Genomic DNA, 15,029 nt, shown 5'->3' on the forward strand with positions numbered 1-15,029 from the left:
TTTGAGATAATCAAACACTGCCAATATTATTGAATAATATAAAACTCAGCCCATATATAAACAACCAATATGTACATTTCTACTGTCATTATTTCATTGTAATCATACAGTATGTGCTCCCCATATTTAACACATGTGCAACTAATGTCATCTATTTCAGTTATAGCTGTGACTCAACAGTTTTTATGGGAGACTACCATGAACCAACATATTCATGAACATGTGTCCAGAATAACTTTGTCTTTGTAATTATGATACAAATTGGTACTGTCAACTACAAGCACCTGCATAAACAAATAGTTGTGCATCTAAAATCAGACATGACCAAAATGAGTGAATGCTGAAATGAGACGCAGCATAGGAGCAGGGAAAAACACATTGTCACATCGGTTATAAGGGCACTGCAAGGCATCCACAGCATCCTATAAGCGTTAAAAACCCATACTGTGCCGACAGTGGAGTTATCCTTACCTATGCAGAGCTGTACAACATACGCGTAGTAAGACCAAGCCACTATGAGAGTGATAAAAATAACTGGAATCCAATACAAAACTGTCTGACAGCTCCGTTTGATACTACGCGAGCCCGACGGCGCCATATTCTATTTAGACACCATTTGTTTGACATTAAGTTTTTGTCTGTCTGTCTGTCTGTCTGTCACTTCATTACTGCCTGTAAATCGCGTATGATCGACAGCCAGGACGTAGCACTTCTGTTCTGCTGCCTCCACCTCGTTTCGCAGAGCGCGGCAGCGCGACGTCTCTCGTTCCTCTCTGAGCTGCAAAATATTCAGCACCACCCCTTTTCACCAAGTTGCCATGACGTTCGTGGGATGCTGCAAACACATTTTTATTATTTGGAATGATCCAATTGAGCCTCTGACCATTGATGCAGAGAAGAGAATGTGAATCACCATTTAAGTTGTTTTTAATGTTGTCTTGCCATAGAACGTTGGTGAAAGTAGGCCAACAGTATATGATGGAGAAAACAATTATCAGACCTTATGCTTCATTAAATGTGCCTTTTTTTGTAGAATAGGCCTATTTGATTGTCTTTTTAGGTCAATAAGTAAAACAGGGCTGTCTGTGCATATGCTGGTAATAATATATAGCCACTCTGTTTCAAATGTCTGAGGAGTGTTTGACACAGTCAGATGGTAATTAGCTGACTTGTGTGAAAACACCAACCTAATATTTCCTTTGAGGTCAGGGGTTGTTCGTGTGTGCGTGAAATCCAGAACAAAAATGACACAAAGCTATTGATTGTTCTTAACATCTTTATTTACCAAGTCAATGTAACAGCCTGCAACAGCCCGTGTAATCCATTTGAGCATCTAAACAAAGTTCTGTAGAGAGAGCTGTCATTCACATGACTTCCAAACATCATTCAAAAGAGGTAAACTAAGAGGAGATGTAGGATATTCACATTACTAATGTATTCTGTTATACCATGCAAAGAAGTAGGCTAAGTAGACAAATCCATTTATTGGATTTAATATGTAACATACGAGATAATATTGTTAGACACTGGAACTAGCCTACCCAGGGCTATGTTCAGTCTGTATCGCTGAAGCATTGCAGATAGCATGCTAAACACGTAAAGGCCATTTCCTATTGAGCTGACATTTGCAGCGTTTACAATGAATGCAGTCTCTGCTAAAACAGGAACATTGCCTTAAATTCCAACCACGCTGTAACGCTGAATTTCTGTCATACGGATTGAGTAGAGACCCAAGTCTCTAGGTCAATAAGTAAAACAGGGCTGTCCGTGCATATGCTGGTACCCAAGTCTCTATTCAAGCAGGAAATCCAGCACATCAGACCAGAACTAGTCTTTCGAAAACATCACTGAAATGCATATACACTATATTTGACATTTTAAAATATATATGTCATGATGGTACACAGTAGAACAAGATTTTCCTGGGTAACCCATTTGGAAATAAACACAGGTACGCCTCTGAACAGTAATCTCATGTTATTTAAACATTGTATTTTGCCTTTAGTAAAAACAATTACTGCAAATTCATAAAGTCCTCATTGTATAGAATCCCTGTCAGTAGGCTGAATAGGCCTAGTATAAATAGTGTGTATAGTTAATATACACACTGAAATTCTCCATTACATCAGAGTAAACTCTTGATTATAATAATTATTAATGGAGTTAGCTGCCTCTATTTACACAATGAACCCCAGAGATAAAACCCCCATTTGAAAGGTGTTAGCTAGCTGGCTCGGAGTTATTTGAGAATGAGCTGCAGAAGGCAGCCATGTGAACAGAACACAAGAGGGAGGCTGTACTCCCCTGCGTAAGCTGATCTGTGCAGTGGGCTGCAGACAGGCTTGGAGAAAGTATGTCAGCAATGCATAGAGGCAGATTAGCAGGTTTAGGACTGGGAGGGAACCACACTGAATAATACTACACACACTGTCAGAGCTACAGCCTGCCAGCCACAAAACAATCAAATGGGTTTTTCCTTTTCAGAGACTTACAGTGATAAACAAATTAATAACAAATGAATATGGTAAAATGGTGAATAAATACTGTACATAGATAGATAGATGAATCAATAATGTATTCACCCTGGGTGAATAAATCTGTTGCAACAATAGGTTGGAGTTTCCAGTGACCCTATCAGCTCGTGTGACGTGTAGAAGACCAGGAAGGTGTTACACCAGTCCTGATCCATAGCATTCCCCTGATTTAATATTTTTTTTAAACAATCTGGTAGAAAAATAAAATACCATCAATGCAACTTAACATCACAGCACTACATATTGTTGATTTCAGACTGAAAGCTGAACAACAAGCTTAAGACTTCAGGTATTTAAAATGGCTTACTTTTAGGGTCATCAGAGAAATCCTTTGTTTTCTCACATCAATCTCAACTTGAAAACACCTCGAGTAGCATCCAACTAGGCCTAGGTGGGGAGAATCCTATTTCATTTCTACTTTTTAGACTACCATGCAGAGACCGACATATTAATCTATCCTTCTCTCATCTTCACATTGATAGCAAAATGAACTGTACTCTTGTTTTGAATGATCTTCATGGATCAGAGGAAGTCTATCCAGGTAGAGGGGGGTGCAGACAGAGTGCAGGACATTCAGCTGGTGATCTGCAAAAGGAAAAGTAATTATTATAGAATACATTGCAGAACAAAAGCACACACAGCATTTAACACTATCGACCTGTTCAGTGGCAAAATAAAAACACTGGAGAAAGAAACTGTACTGCTGAGTTAATTATAAACTAACCTCAAGAATCCCTAGATGGCCCAGAGCTTTTCCTGGTCAGATCAGGTGTTCAGGAACAACTGCTGGCCATAATCTCATACCAATGATGTACAGTATGTAAACACTAGATGTCTACATTGGTTTCAGCCCACAGTAATATATTGTATTAGACACCTTGACGCATACTTTTAAATTATACAAAAACATTTTTCTTAAAGCTGGAATCCATAATGGTGAAACTGCCACGTCCATGTGAGATGTTACAACAACAAAGAAGCTACTTCAAACAATGACACAGCTTTTTCCCCTCGGACATCATGGAGCATCACTGAACATCATTACCCATCACTGAACATCACTACACATCATTGAACATCACTACACATCATTGCACGCACGATAGAACAGCAGAGTATGTACTAACCATGTTTTTACCACAATGCTGGATGCTCCTCTCCTCTGTTTAATCAACAAAACAAAAACAATAACAAATGTGTTGGGGCGAACAGTGGCGCTGTTTCCCCTTATGCGGATTTCAGCTTTAAAGTAGAATGGTTAGAGTGCTAAAGTTACTGTCACCACTACAAGAAATAAATACTTAAATGCATGTAATTTTGTGCTTGAAAAATGTCATTAAAATACTGTAGAATTGCAATAATTCCTATGGAGGAACTGCTCCTACTGACGAGTACCAATATGGAAGATGGTGGCTTCAGAGCCTCTCATTGGCCAATACATTGCATCAGCAATCTAGTGTTTGTATAGCAACATAATTGGGCAAGTTTGTTTTGCATGACCCAGTGCCCTGGGTTGGAGGATATTGTATTTAAGGACCAATGGAACGGTCTAAAATGTGCACATACACTATATATACAAAAGTATGTGGACACCCCTTCAAATGAGTGGATTTGGCTATTTCAGCCATATCCATTGCTGACAGGTGTACCAAATCGAGCACACAGCCATGCAATCTCCATAGACAAACATTGGCAGTACAATGACCTTACGGAAGAGCTCAGTGACTTTCAACGTGGCACCGTCATAGGATGCCACCTTTCCAACAAGTCAGTTCGTCAAATTTCTGCCCTGCTAGAGCTGCTGTTATTGTGTAGTGGAAACATCTAGGAGCAACAACGGCTCAGCAGCGAAGAGGTAGGCCACATCAACTCACAGAACGGGACCGCCGAGTGCTGAAGCTACCTCTGGAAGCAATGTCAAAACAAAAACTGTTTGTCGGGAGCTTCATGAAATGGGTTTCCATGGGCGAACAGCCGCACACAAACCTAAGGTCACCATGCGCAATGCCATGGAGATGTGTAAAGCTTGCCGCCATTGGTCTCTGTAGCAGAGGAAATGCCTTCTCTGGAGTGATGAGTCACGTTTCACCATCTGGCAGTCCGAAAGATGAAACTGGGTTGGCCTACCTGCCCCAATGCATAGTGCCAACTGTAAAGCTTGGTGGAGGAGGAATAATAGTATGGGGCTGTTTTTCATGGTTCGGGCTAGGCCCCTTAGTTCCAGTGAAGGAAATCTTAAAGCTACAGCATACAATGACACTCTAGATGATTCTGTGATTCCAACTTTGTGGCAACAGTTTGGGGAAGACCCTGTTTCAGCATGACAATGCCCCCGTGCTCAAAGTGAGGTCCATGCAGAAATGGTTTGTCGAGATTGGTGTGGAAGAACTTGACTGGCCTGCACAGAGCCCGGACCTCAAGCCTATCGAACACCTTTGGGATGAATTGGAATGCCGACTGCGAGCCAGGCCTAATTTCCCAACATCAGTGCCCGACCTCACTAATGCTCTTGTGGCTGAATGGAAGCAAGTCCCCACAGAAATGTTCCAACATCTAGTGGAAAACCTTCCCAGAGGAGTGGAGGCTGTTATAGCAGCAAAGGGGGGACCAACTACATATTAATGCCCATTATTTTGAAATGAGATGTTCGACGAGCAGGTGTCCACATACTTTTGGTCATGTAGTGTACACTCCTCCATGACCTTTGACCCTGATTGGGCTACAGACAAATAGCAGAGATTGAAAAACAATGTATGCATTCTATGATTGTATCCCAAATGGCACCCTATTCCCTATATACTGCACTACTTTTGACCAGAGCACTATAATGTAGCGCACTATAAAGGGAATCGGATGCCATTTGTAATGCTATGTTCTATACTATGCTCTGTAAAATACACTTGGAGACAAGATGTTTTTATCTTTTAGTCCCATGTAAAAACATGCAGATCGGTTTGTAAGGTAAATAGACCCAGTGCCAGCCTTGTGTTGTTTCATCACGTTGTTTGAGCAGTACGGTGTGTTTCCTGTGAAACATTCATATGGGTTTAAATCGGACCGCTCATGTATGCAGAGTTAAGCTGGTGTCCGGTAGCAGTTAATCAGGCCTTAATATTACGTATAACTCAATGCTGAGGCTGACAAGAGTTAGTGTGGAACTCTAACACATCCCAGGAGCTAACTTAACGTGCCACATCCCAGGAGCTAACTTAACGTGCCACATCCCAGGAGCTAACTTAACGTGCCACATCCCAGGAGCTAACTTAACGTGCCACATCCCAGGAGCTAACTTAACGTGCCACATCCCAGGAGCTAACTTAACGTGCCACATCCCAGGAGCTAACTTAACGTGCCACATCCCAGGAGCTTCTTAACGTACCACATCCCAGGAGCTTCTTAACGTACCACATCCCAGGAGCTTCTTAACGTACCACATCCCAGGAGCTAAGTTAACGTACCACATCCCAGGAGCTAAGTTAACGTACCACATCCCAGGAGCTAACTTAACGTACCACATCCCAGGAGCTAACTTAACGTGCCACATCCCAGGAGCTAACTTAACGTGCCACATCCCAGGAGCTAACTTAACGTGCCACATCCCAGGAGCTTCTTAACGTGCCACATCCCAGGAGCTTCTTAACGTGCCACATCCCAGGAGCTTCTTAACGTGCCACATCCCAGGAGCTAACTTAACGTACCACATCCCAGGAGCTAACTTAACGTGCCACATCCCAGGAGCTAACTTAACGTGCCACATCCCAGGAGCTTCTTAACGTGCCACATCCCAGGAGCTTCTTAACATACCACATCCCAGGAGCTTCTTAACATACCACATCCCAGGAGCTAACTTAACGTACCCCATCACTAGTTGAAAAGAGATAGTTCTATCTACTTCATAAAATATTAAGCTCCTCTGCAGAAGGACCAGGAACAAAGACAATCATAATGTCTTATGGTGGCATCTACATCTCCAAATCAAAATAGCATTAACTATACTTCTATTGTGGATTGAACAAAGAGTCTAGATATACCTATCTGCCTGACGAGATCTCCTTCTTCAGACAGGACTTGAAAGAAGTGAACTTCTTCTTGTCATCCACTCTAAACGCCTGAGAAAGAGAGAAAGAAAAAAGAAAGAAAGAGAGAAAGAAAGAGAATAATGCAAACAGAAAATGTCAAATACAAATGGTCATTATTCGCCACTAGGTGGAGGCCAATCTTCACACAAATTGGAAGCAGAATTTAGAAGTGGAATTGAGACAGTGAACTCACCTGACTGTCAAAATGTCAGATAAGCGACTCATTTGACCATTAACCATTAACCATGAGCCAATGACCATGAATAAATGAACAAGAACCAATGAACATGAACCAATGTAAAACAAATAATGAATATGAAAACTGTTTGTTCCCATGTATTTGTGAAAGTGACATAAGGTAGTGAATGTTCCCTAAACTATCCACATTAGATAGTGACTGTTCCCTAAACTATCCACATTAGATAGTGACTGTGTGTAATCTATCATTAGATAGATAGTGACTGTTCCCTAAACTATCAACATTAGATAGTGACTGTTCCCTAAACTATCCACATTAGATAGTGACTGTTCCCTAAACTATCCACATTAGATAGTGACTGTTCCCTAAACTATCCACATTAGATAGTGACTGTTCCCTAAACTATCCACATTAGATAGTGACTGTTCCCTAAACTATCCACATTAGATAGTGACTGTTCCCTAAACTATCCACATTAGATAGTGACTGTTCCCTAAACTATCCACATTAGATAGTGACTGTTCCCTAAACTATCCACATTAGATAGTGACTGTTCCCTAAACTATCCACATTAGATAGTGACTGTTCCCTAAACTATCCACATTAGATAGTGACTGTTCCCTAAACTATCCACATTAGATAGTGACTGTTCCCTAAACTATCCACATTAGATAGTGACTGTTCCCTAAACTATCCACATTAGATAGTGACTGTTCCCTAAACTATCCACATTAGATAGTGACTGTTCCCTAAACTATCCACATTAGATAGTGACTGTTCCCTAAACTATCCACATTAGATAGTGACTGTTCCCTAAACTATCCACATTAGATAGTGACTGTTCCCTAAACTATCCACATTAGATAGTGACTGTTCCCTAAACTATCCACATTAGATAGTGACTGTTCCCTAAACTATCCACATTAGATAGTGATTGTTCCCTAAACTATCCACATTAGATAGTGACTGTTCCCTAAACTATCCACATTAGATAGTGACTGTTCCCTAAACTATCCACATTAGATAGTGACTGTTCCCTAAACTATCCACATTAGATAGTGACTGTTCCCTAAACTATCCACATTAGATAGTGACTGTTCCCTAAACTATCCACATTGGATAGTGACTGTTCCCTAAACTATCCACATTAGATAGTGACCGTTCCCTAAACTATCCACACTAGATAGTGACTGGGTCTAAACTATCAACATTAGATAGTGACTGTGTCTAAACTGTCAACATTAGATAGTGACTGTTCCCTAAACTATCCACATTAGATAGTGACTGTTCCCTAAACTATCCACATTAGATAGTGACTGTTCCCTAAACTATCCACATTAGATAGTGACTGTTCCCTAAACTATCCACATTGGATAGTGACTGTTCCCTAAACTATCCACATTAGATAGTGACCGTTCCCTAAACTATCCACACTAGATAGTGACTGGGTCTAAACTATCAACATTAGATAGTGACTGTGTCTAAACTATCAACAGTAGATAGTGACTGTTCCCTAAACTGTCAACATTAGATAGTGACTGTTCCCTAAACTATCCACATTAGATAGTGACTGTGTGTAATCTATCATTAGATACATAGTGACTGTTCCCTAAACTATCCACATTAGATAGTGACTGTTCCCTAAACTATCCACATTAGATAGTGACTGTTCCCTAAACTATCCACATTAGATAGTGACTGTTCCCTAAACTATCCACATTAGATAGTGACTGTTCCCTAAACTATCCACACTAGATAGTGACTGTTCCCTAAACTATCCACACTAGATAGTGACTGTGTCTAAACTATCAACACTAGATAGTGACTGTGTCTAAACTATCAACACTAGATAGTGACTGTCTAAACTGTCAACACTAGATAGTGACTGTGTCTAAACTGTCAACACTAGATAGTGACTGTGTCTAAACTGTCAACACTAGATAGTGACTGTTTCTAAACTGTCAACATTAGATAGTGACTGTTTCTAAACTGTCAACATTAGATAGTGACTGTTTCTAAACTGTCAACATATAAGACATGGTAATTTTAAACATAGCTTATGATAAACATGAATTGCTCTGTTTAGACAGATCATGTTCACAGAATCTATTTGTCCCTGTTCCCATTACATATGAAGGACTATACCTCTATCAGCTATCCTATCCTGATGGCCTCCACACAACTCTACTCCCTCCCAGCCTGCCTCCTTCCCTCCCTGTCTGTCTTACACTCCTTCCCTCCCTGTCTGTCTTACACTCCTTCCCTCCCTGCATGTCTTACCCTCCGTCCCTCCCTCCTTGCCTGCCTGCCCCTCTCCTTACCGTGCGGCGGTGCAGCCGGTCCTTCATGACACCAATGAACTCCTTGTAACTGAGCTGTCCGTCACGGTCCTCGTCGAAGATGTGGAACACAGTGTTGACCAGGTGTTCAGTCAGCTTCAGCCCCGTCGTCACATAGACTGCCCGGGCCAACTCATCTGAGGGACGAGGGGAACAGAATCACCATGCCACTATTTGTGCCACTAAGTTGGACAACAATTATAGTCTCCGTCCCAAACGGCATCCTTCTCCCTATACCAGGGTCAATGGGGTCAAAAGTTGTGCACTACAGTGGGGCAAAAAAGTATTTAGTCAGCCACCAATTGTGCAAGTTCTCCCACTTAAAAAGATGAGAGAGGCCTGTAATTTTCATCATAGGTACATTTCAACTATGACAGACAAAATTAGAAAAAAAATCCAGAAAATCACATTGTAGGATTTTTTATGAATATATTTGCAAATTATGGTGGAAAATAAGTATTTGGTCAATAACAAAAGTTTATCTCAATACTTTGTGATATACCCTTTGTTGGCAATGACACAGGTCAAACGTTTTCTGTAAGTCTTCACAAGGTTTTCACACACTGTTGCTGGTATTTTGGCCCATTCCTCCATGCAGATCTCCTCTAGAGCAGTGATGTTTTGGGGCTGTCGCTGGGCAACACGGACTTTCAACTCCCTCCAAAGATTTTCTATGGGGTTGAGATCTGGAGACTGGCTAGGCCACTCCAGGACCTTGAAATGCTTCTTACGAAGTCACTCCGTTGCCCGGGCGGTGTGTTTGGGATCATTGTCATGCTGAAAGACCCAGCCACGTTTCATCTTCAATGCCCTTGCTGATGGAAGGAGGTTTTCACTCAAAATCTCACGATACATGGCCCCATTCATTCTTTCCTTTACACGGATCAGTCGTCCTGGTCCCTTTGCAGAAAAACAGCCCCAAAGCATGATGTTTCCACCCCCATGCTTCACAGTAGGTATGGTGTTCTTCGGATGCAACTCAGCATTCTTTGTCCTCCAAACACGACGAGTTGAGTTTTTACCAAAAAGTTCTATTTTGGTTTCATCTGACCATATGACATTCTCCCAATCCTCTTCTAGATCATCCAAATGCTCTCTAGCAAACTTCAGACGGGCCTGGACATGTACTGGCTTAAGCAGGGGGACACGTCTGGCACTGCAGGATTTGAGTCCCTGGCGGCGTAGTGTGTTACTGATGGTAGGCTTTGTTACTTTGGTTCCAGCTCTCTGCAGGTCATTCACTAGGTCCCCCCGTGTGGTTCTGGGATTTTTGCTCACCGTTCTTGTGATCATTTTGACCCCACGGGGTGAGATCTTGCGTGGAGCCCCAGATCGAGGGAGATTATCAGTGGTCTTGTATGTCTTCCATTTCCTAATAATTGCTCCCACAGTTGATTTCTTCAAACCAAGCTGCTTACCTATTGCAGATTCAGTCTTCCCAGCCTGGTGCAGGTCTACAATTTTGTTTCTGGTGTCCTTTGACAGCTCTTTGGTCTTGGGCACAGTGGAGTTTGGAGTGTGACTGTTTGAGGTTGTGGACAGGTGTCTTTTATACTGATAACAAGTTCAAACAGGTGCCATTAATACAGGTAACGAGTGGAGGACAGAGGAGCCTCTTAAAGAAGAAGTTATAGGTCTGTGAGAGCCAGAAATCTTGCTTGTTTGTAGGTGACCAAATACTTATTTTCCACCATAATTTGCAAATAAATTCATTAAAAATCCTACAATGTGATTTTCTGGATTTCTTTTCTCATTTTGTCTGTCATAGTTGACATGTACCTATGATGAAAATTACAGGGCTCTCTCATCTTTTTAAGTGGGAGAACTTGCACAATTGGTGGCTGACTAAATACTTTTTTGCCCCACTGTATATAGGGAATATGGTGCCCTTTGGGATGCAGTCATAGTGTATAGATGGTGTGTTAACAGTGGAACAGTGTAAACAGTGGAACAGTTGAAGAGTGGAACACTGGAACAGTGTAAACAGTGGAAGAGCAGAAGAGTGGAACAGTTGAAGAGTGGAACAGTGTAAAAACAGTGTGGTTATTCCTCATCCATGTATTTCAGTTGTCAAACAAATCAAATAAAGAATGGAACAAACCTTGGCCAATGGAACGATTGGAACTAACCTTGGCCAATGGAACGATTGGAACTAACCTTGGCTAATGAAACGATTGGAACTAACCTTGGCCAATGGAACGATTGGAACTAACCTTGGCCAATGGAACGATTGGAACTAACCTTGGCCAATGGAACGATTGGAACTAACCTTGGCCAATGGAACGGTTGGCAAAGTTGTACATTTGCATGGCTATAGCAAAATCCTCCAGGTTGTTCATGAATTGGAAGAAGGATCTGAACTCATCAAAGGTGATTCCCTACAAGATTAAAAAAGTCAAATTCAAATCCAAGTCAGTCAAATCAATTAAAATCTATTCATTTTACAAAGCAGACTAAACAGTAATTTATCTCAACTCAAATCAATAAAAACTGAAAAAGATTCACTATTATATTAAAGTATAAAAGTAAAAAGAAGAGTCAAATCTGAGGCTCAAACAGCGTGAGAGAGACAGGAATGAATTACACATAAAGCAAATGACTGGATGTCCCAACCCAAAAGCCCAGCCAGACAATACAACAGCACTTCACATGACACATAATCTACTCCACTTAAACCAGAGGGAAGCCTTTAGTGTCCGCGGGACCTTGAAGACATCACACAGATAACAGACACAAAGGCAGGAAAATGACCAAACAGACAGAGTATACATCGCTGGGTCGTTCCCCCTTGGTATGGACACTATGAGTTGATTGTAGCTTTTGGGGAAAAGGTCAGCGTGTTTGCAGAGTTTTCTAAAGCAGATTAACCTAACACTTACATAAACAAAAACAAAAGGGGGCTGAATCCCAAACATCTCAGGGTTGGCAGATGAGTCAAACACAAGCCCTATTGATGTCCACTCAACCATCCCACTGCTACTAGAAACTCCTATAGCTCGCTCCCTCCGGCGCCCTTCCAACACAACCATCCCACTGCTACTAGAAACTCCTATAGCTCACTCCCTCCGGCGCCCTTCCAACACAACCATCCCACTGCTACTAGAAACTCCTATAGCTCGCTCCCTCCGGCGCCCTTCCAACACAACCATCCCACTGCTACTAGAAACTCCTATAGCTCGCTCCCTCCGGCGCCCTTCCAACACAACCATCCCACTGCTACTAGAAACTCCTATAGCTCGCTCCCTCCGGCGCCCTTCCAACACAACCATCCCACTGCTACTAGAAACTCCTATAGCTCGCTCCCTCCGGCGCCCTTCCAACACAACCATCCCACTGCTACTAGAAACTCCTATAGCTCGCTCCCTCCGGCGCCCTTCCAACACAACCATCCCACTGCTACTAGAAACTCCTAGAGCTCGCTCCCTCCGGCGCCCTTCCAACACAACCATCCCACTGCTACTAGAAACTCCTATAGCTCGCTCCCTCCGGCGCCCTTCCAACACAACCATCCCACTGCTACTAGAAACTCCTATAGCTCGCTCCCTCCGGCGCCCTTCCAACACAACCATCCCACTGCTACTAGAAACTCCTATAGCTCGCTCCCTCCGGCGCCCTTCCAACACAACCATCCCACTGCTACTAGAAACTCCTATAGCTCGCTCCCTCCGGCACCCTTCCAACACAACCATCCCACTGCTACTAGAAACTCCTATAGCTCGCTCCCTCCGGCACCCTTCCAACACAACCATCCCACTGCTACTAGAAACTCCTATAGCTCGCTCCCTCCGGCGCCCTTCCAACACAACCATCCCAATGCTACTAGAAACTCCTATAGCTCGCTCCCTCCGGCACCCTTCCAACACAACCATCCCAATGCTACTAGAAACTCCTATAGTTTGCTCCCTCCCTCCGTGGCCCCTCCAACACAACCAACACACTGAGCCTAACAAATGATGTAACGAGCCATTTGTGACGCTTTGCTATTTTAACAAAGCAAGCTCCATAAACTATCTCTTAGCACAACGACGAGACCCACTTGATTATCAATGGCGATCTAGCAACAAGCTACTCAGCCCGCTGAGAAGCTGCTCACCTCTTTATGTGCGGGTCAGTGTGTCGAATGAAAAACAAACGAAAAACCTAAAATGTGAACGTTTCACTCAGCAACTAATTCACGGTTGCCTTCACCGCAAGTGAAAAACTACAACAGAGAAGTTTTCAGACAAGTATTTGGTTAGATAGTATTTCCACATTAATCATTTCAGTAATACCACAGAACAGAAATTACACAATAAGAAATTCCATTCCATCTTGGTGTATCACTATCTATGTTATGGCAAGCTGGTTACCTGATACCACTCTACACATTATTGCCACTCAGTTTATTGCTAAATAAGTAACATTTAATCTTCTTGGTCAAAACTGAAAATAGAAAATACAATTTAATTGATTGAAAAACATGAGAATGACCAGTCAATAACTGGTTGACTAAATTCATCTCACACTTCCAAACTAAGAAAAGCACACTTGCATGTGTCTGGAACAAAAGGCTATGAGTGTATTTAGGCTGAGTTGCCTTGGGGGCCAGGGGGTGTTGGTGAGTCAAGGGCAAAGGGCTGAGAGGGTGTGTGGGGGGGGGGCGGAATCATCTGGTGGGGGTTAAGGGGGAGGGGGGGAGGTGTGTGGGGGGGGGGGGGTCGTCTGGAGGGTTAAGGGGGGCAGAGGGGAGGTTTCTGGGAGGTAACGGTAAAGGGAGTGGGGAGGGGGATGGAGGTAGTTTGAGGTGAGGGGGGATGGAGGTAGTTTGAGGTGAGGGGAGATGGAGGTAGTTTGAGGTGAGATGGAGATGGAGGTAGTTTGAGGTGAGGGGGATGGAGGTAGTTTGAGGTGAGCGGGGATGGAGGTAGTTTGAGATGAGGGGAGATGTAGGTAGTTTTAGGTGAGGGGGATGGAGGTAGTTTGAGGTCAGGGGAGATGGAGGTAGTTTGAGGTCAGATGAGATGTATGTAGTTTGAGGTGAGGGGGATGGAGGTAGTTTGAGGTGAGCGGGGATGGAGGTAGTTTGAGGTGAGGGGAGATGGAGGTAGTTTGAGGTGAGGGGAGATGGAGGTAGTTTGATGTCAGGGGAGATGGAGGTAGTTTGAGGTGAGGGGGATGGAGGTAGTTTGAGGTGAGCGGGGATGGAGGTAGTTTGAGATGAGGGGAGATGTAGGTAGTTTTAGGTGAGGGGGATGGAGGTAGTTTGAGGTCAGGGGAGATGGAGGTAGTTTGAGGTCAGATGAGATGTATGTAGTTTGAGGTGAGGGGGATGGAGGTAGTTTGAGGTGAGCGGGGATGGAGGTAGTTTGAGGTGAGGGGAGATGGAGGTAGTTTGAGGTGAGGGGAGATGGAGGTAGTTTGATGTCAGGGGAGATGGAGGTAGTTTGAGGTGAGGGGGATGGAGGTAGTTTGAGGTGAGATGGAGGTAGTTTGAGGTGAGATGGAGGTAGTTTGAGGTGAGGGGAGATGGAGGTAGTTTGAGGTGAGGGGAGATGGAGGTAGTTTGAGGTCAGAGGAGATGGAGGTAGTTTGAGGTCAGAGGAGATGGAGGTAGTTTGAGGTCAGAGGAGATGGAGGTAGTTTGAGGTCAGGGGAGATGGAGGTAGTTTGAGATGAGATGTAGGTAGTTTTAGGTGAGGGGGATGGAGGTAGTTTGAGGTGAGCGGGGATGGAGGTTGTTTGAGGTGGGAGATAGAGATAGAGGTAGATGGAGGTAGTTTTAGGTGAGGGGGATGGAGGTAGTTTGAGGTGAGGGGAGATGGAGGTAGTTTGAGGTGAGATGGAGGTAGTTTTAGGTCAGGGGAGATGGAGGTAGTTTGAGGTGAGGGGAGATGGAGGT

The 15,029-nt window shown here is 43.3% G+C and overlaps 2 protein-coding genes across 6 annotated transcripts in view; both read right to left on the minus strand.

Moving 5' to 3' along the window:
• Positions 1–772, minus strand: part of zdhhc2 (zDHHC palmitoyltransferase 2) — a 38,893-nt gene extending 38,121 nt beyond the window's left edge. For both annotated transcript variants that reach the window (XM_014212831.2, XM_014212830.2), the window contains exon 1: positions 472–772. In XM_014212831.2, coding sequence (XP_014068306.1) covers positions 472–598 — 127 coding nt within the window. In that variant the 5' untranslated portion in view covers positions 599–772. The remainder of the gene's footprint in view (positions 1–471) is intronic.
• Positions 773–1,258: 486 nt separating this feature from the next.
• Positions 1,259–15,029, minus strand: part of micu3b (mitochondrial calcium uptake 3b) — a 33,988-nt gene continuing 20,217 nt past the window's right edge. For all 4 annotated transcript variants that reach the window (XM_014212843.3, XM_014212838.3, XM_014212836.3 and 1 more), the window contains 4 exons: positions 11,421–11,529; positions 9,134–9,288; positions 6,566–6,643; positions 1,259–3,119 (listed from right to left, as the gene is read on the minus strand). In XM_014212843.3, the coding sequence (XP_014068318.1) occupies positions 6,566–6,643; positions 9,134–9,288; positions 11,421–11,529 (342 nt within the window). In that variant the 3' untranslated portion in view covers positions 1,259–3,119. The remainder of the gene's footprint in view (positions 3,120–6,565; positions 6,644–9,133; positions 9,289–11,420; positions 11,530–15,029) is intronic.

This window comes from Salmo salar, chromosome 09 (genome assembly GCF_965601325.2).
Source record: "Salmo salar chromosome 09, fSalSal1, whole genome shotgun sequence".
Taxonomy (NCBI): Eukaryota; Metazoa; Chordata; class Actinopteri; order Salmoniformes; family Salmonidae; genus Salmo; species Salmo salar.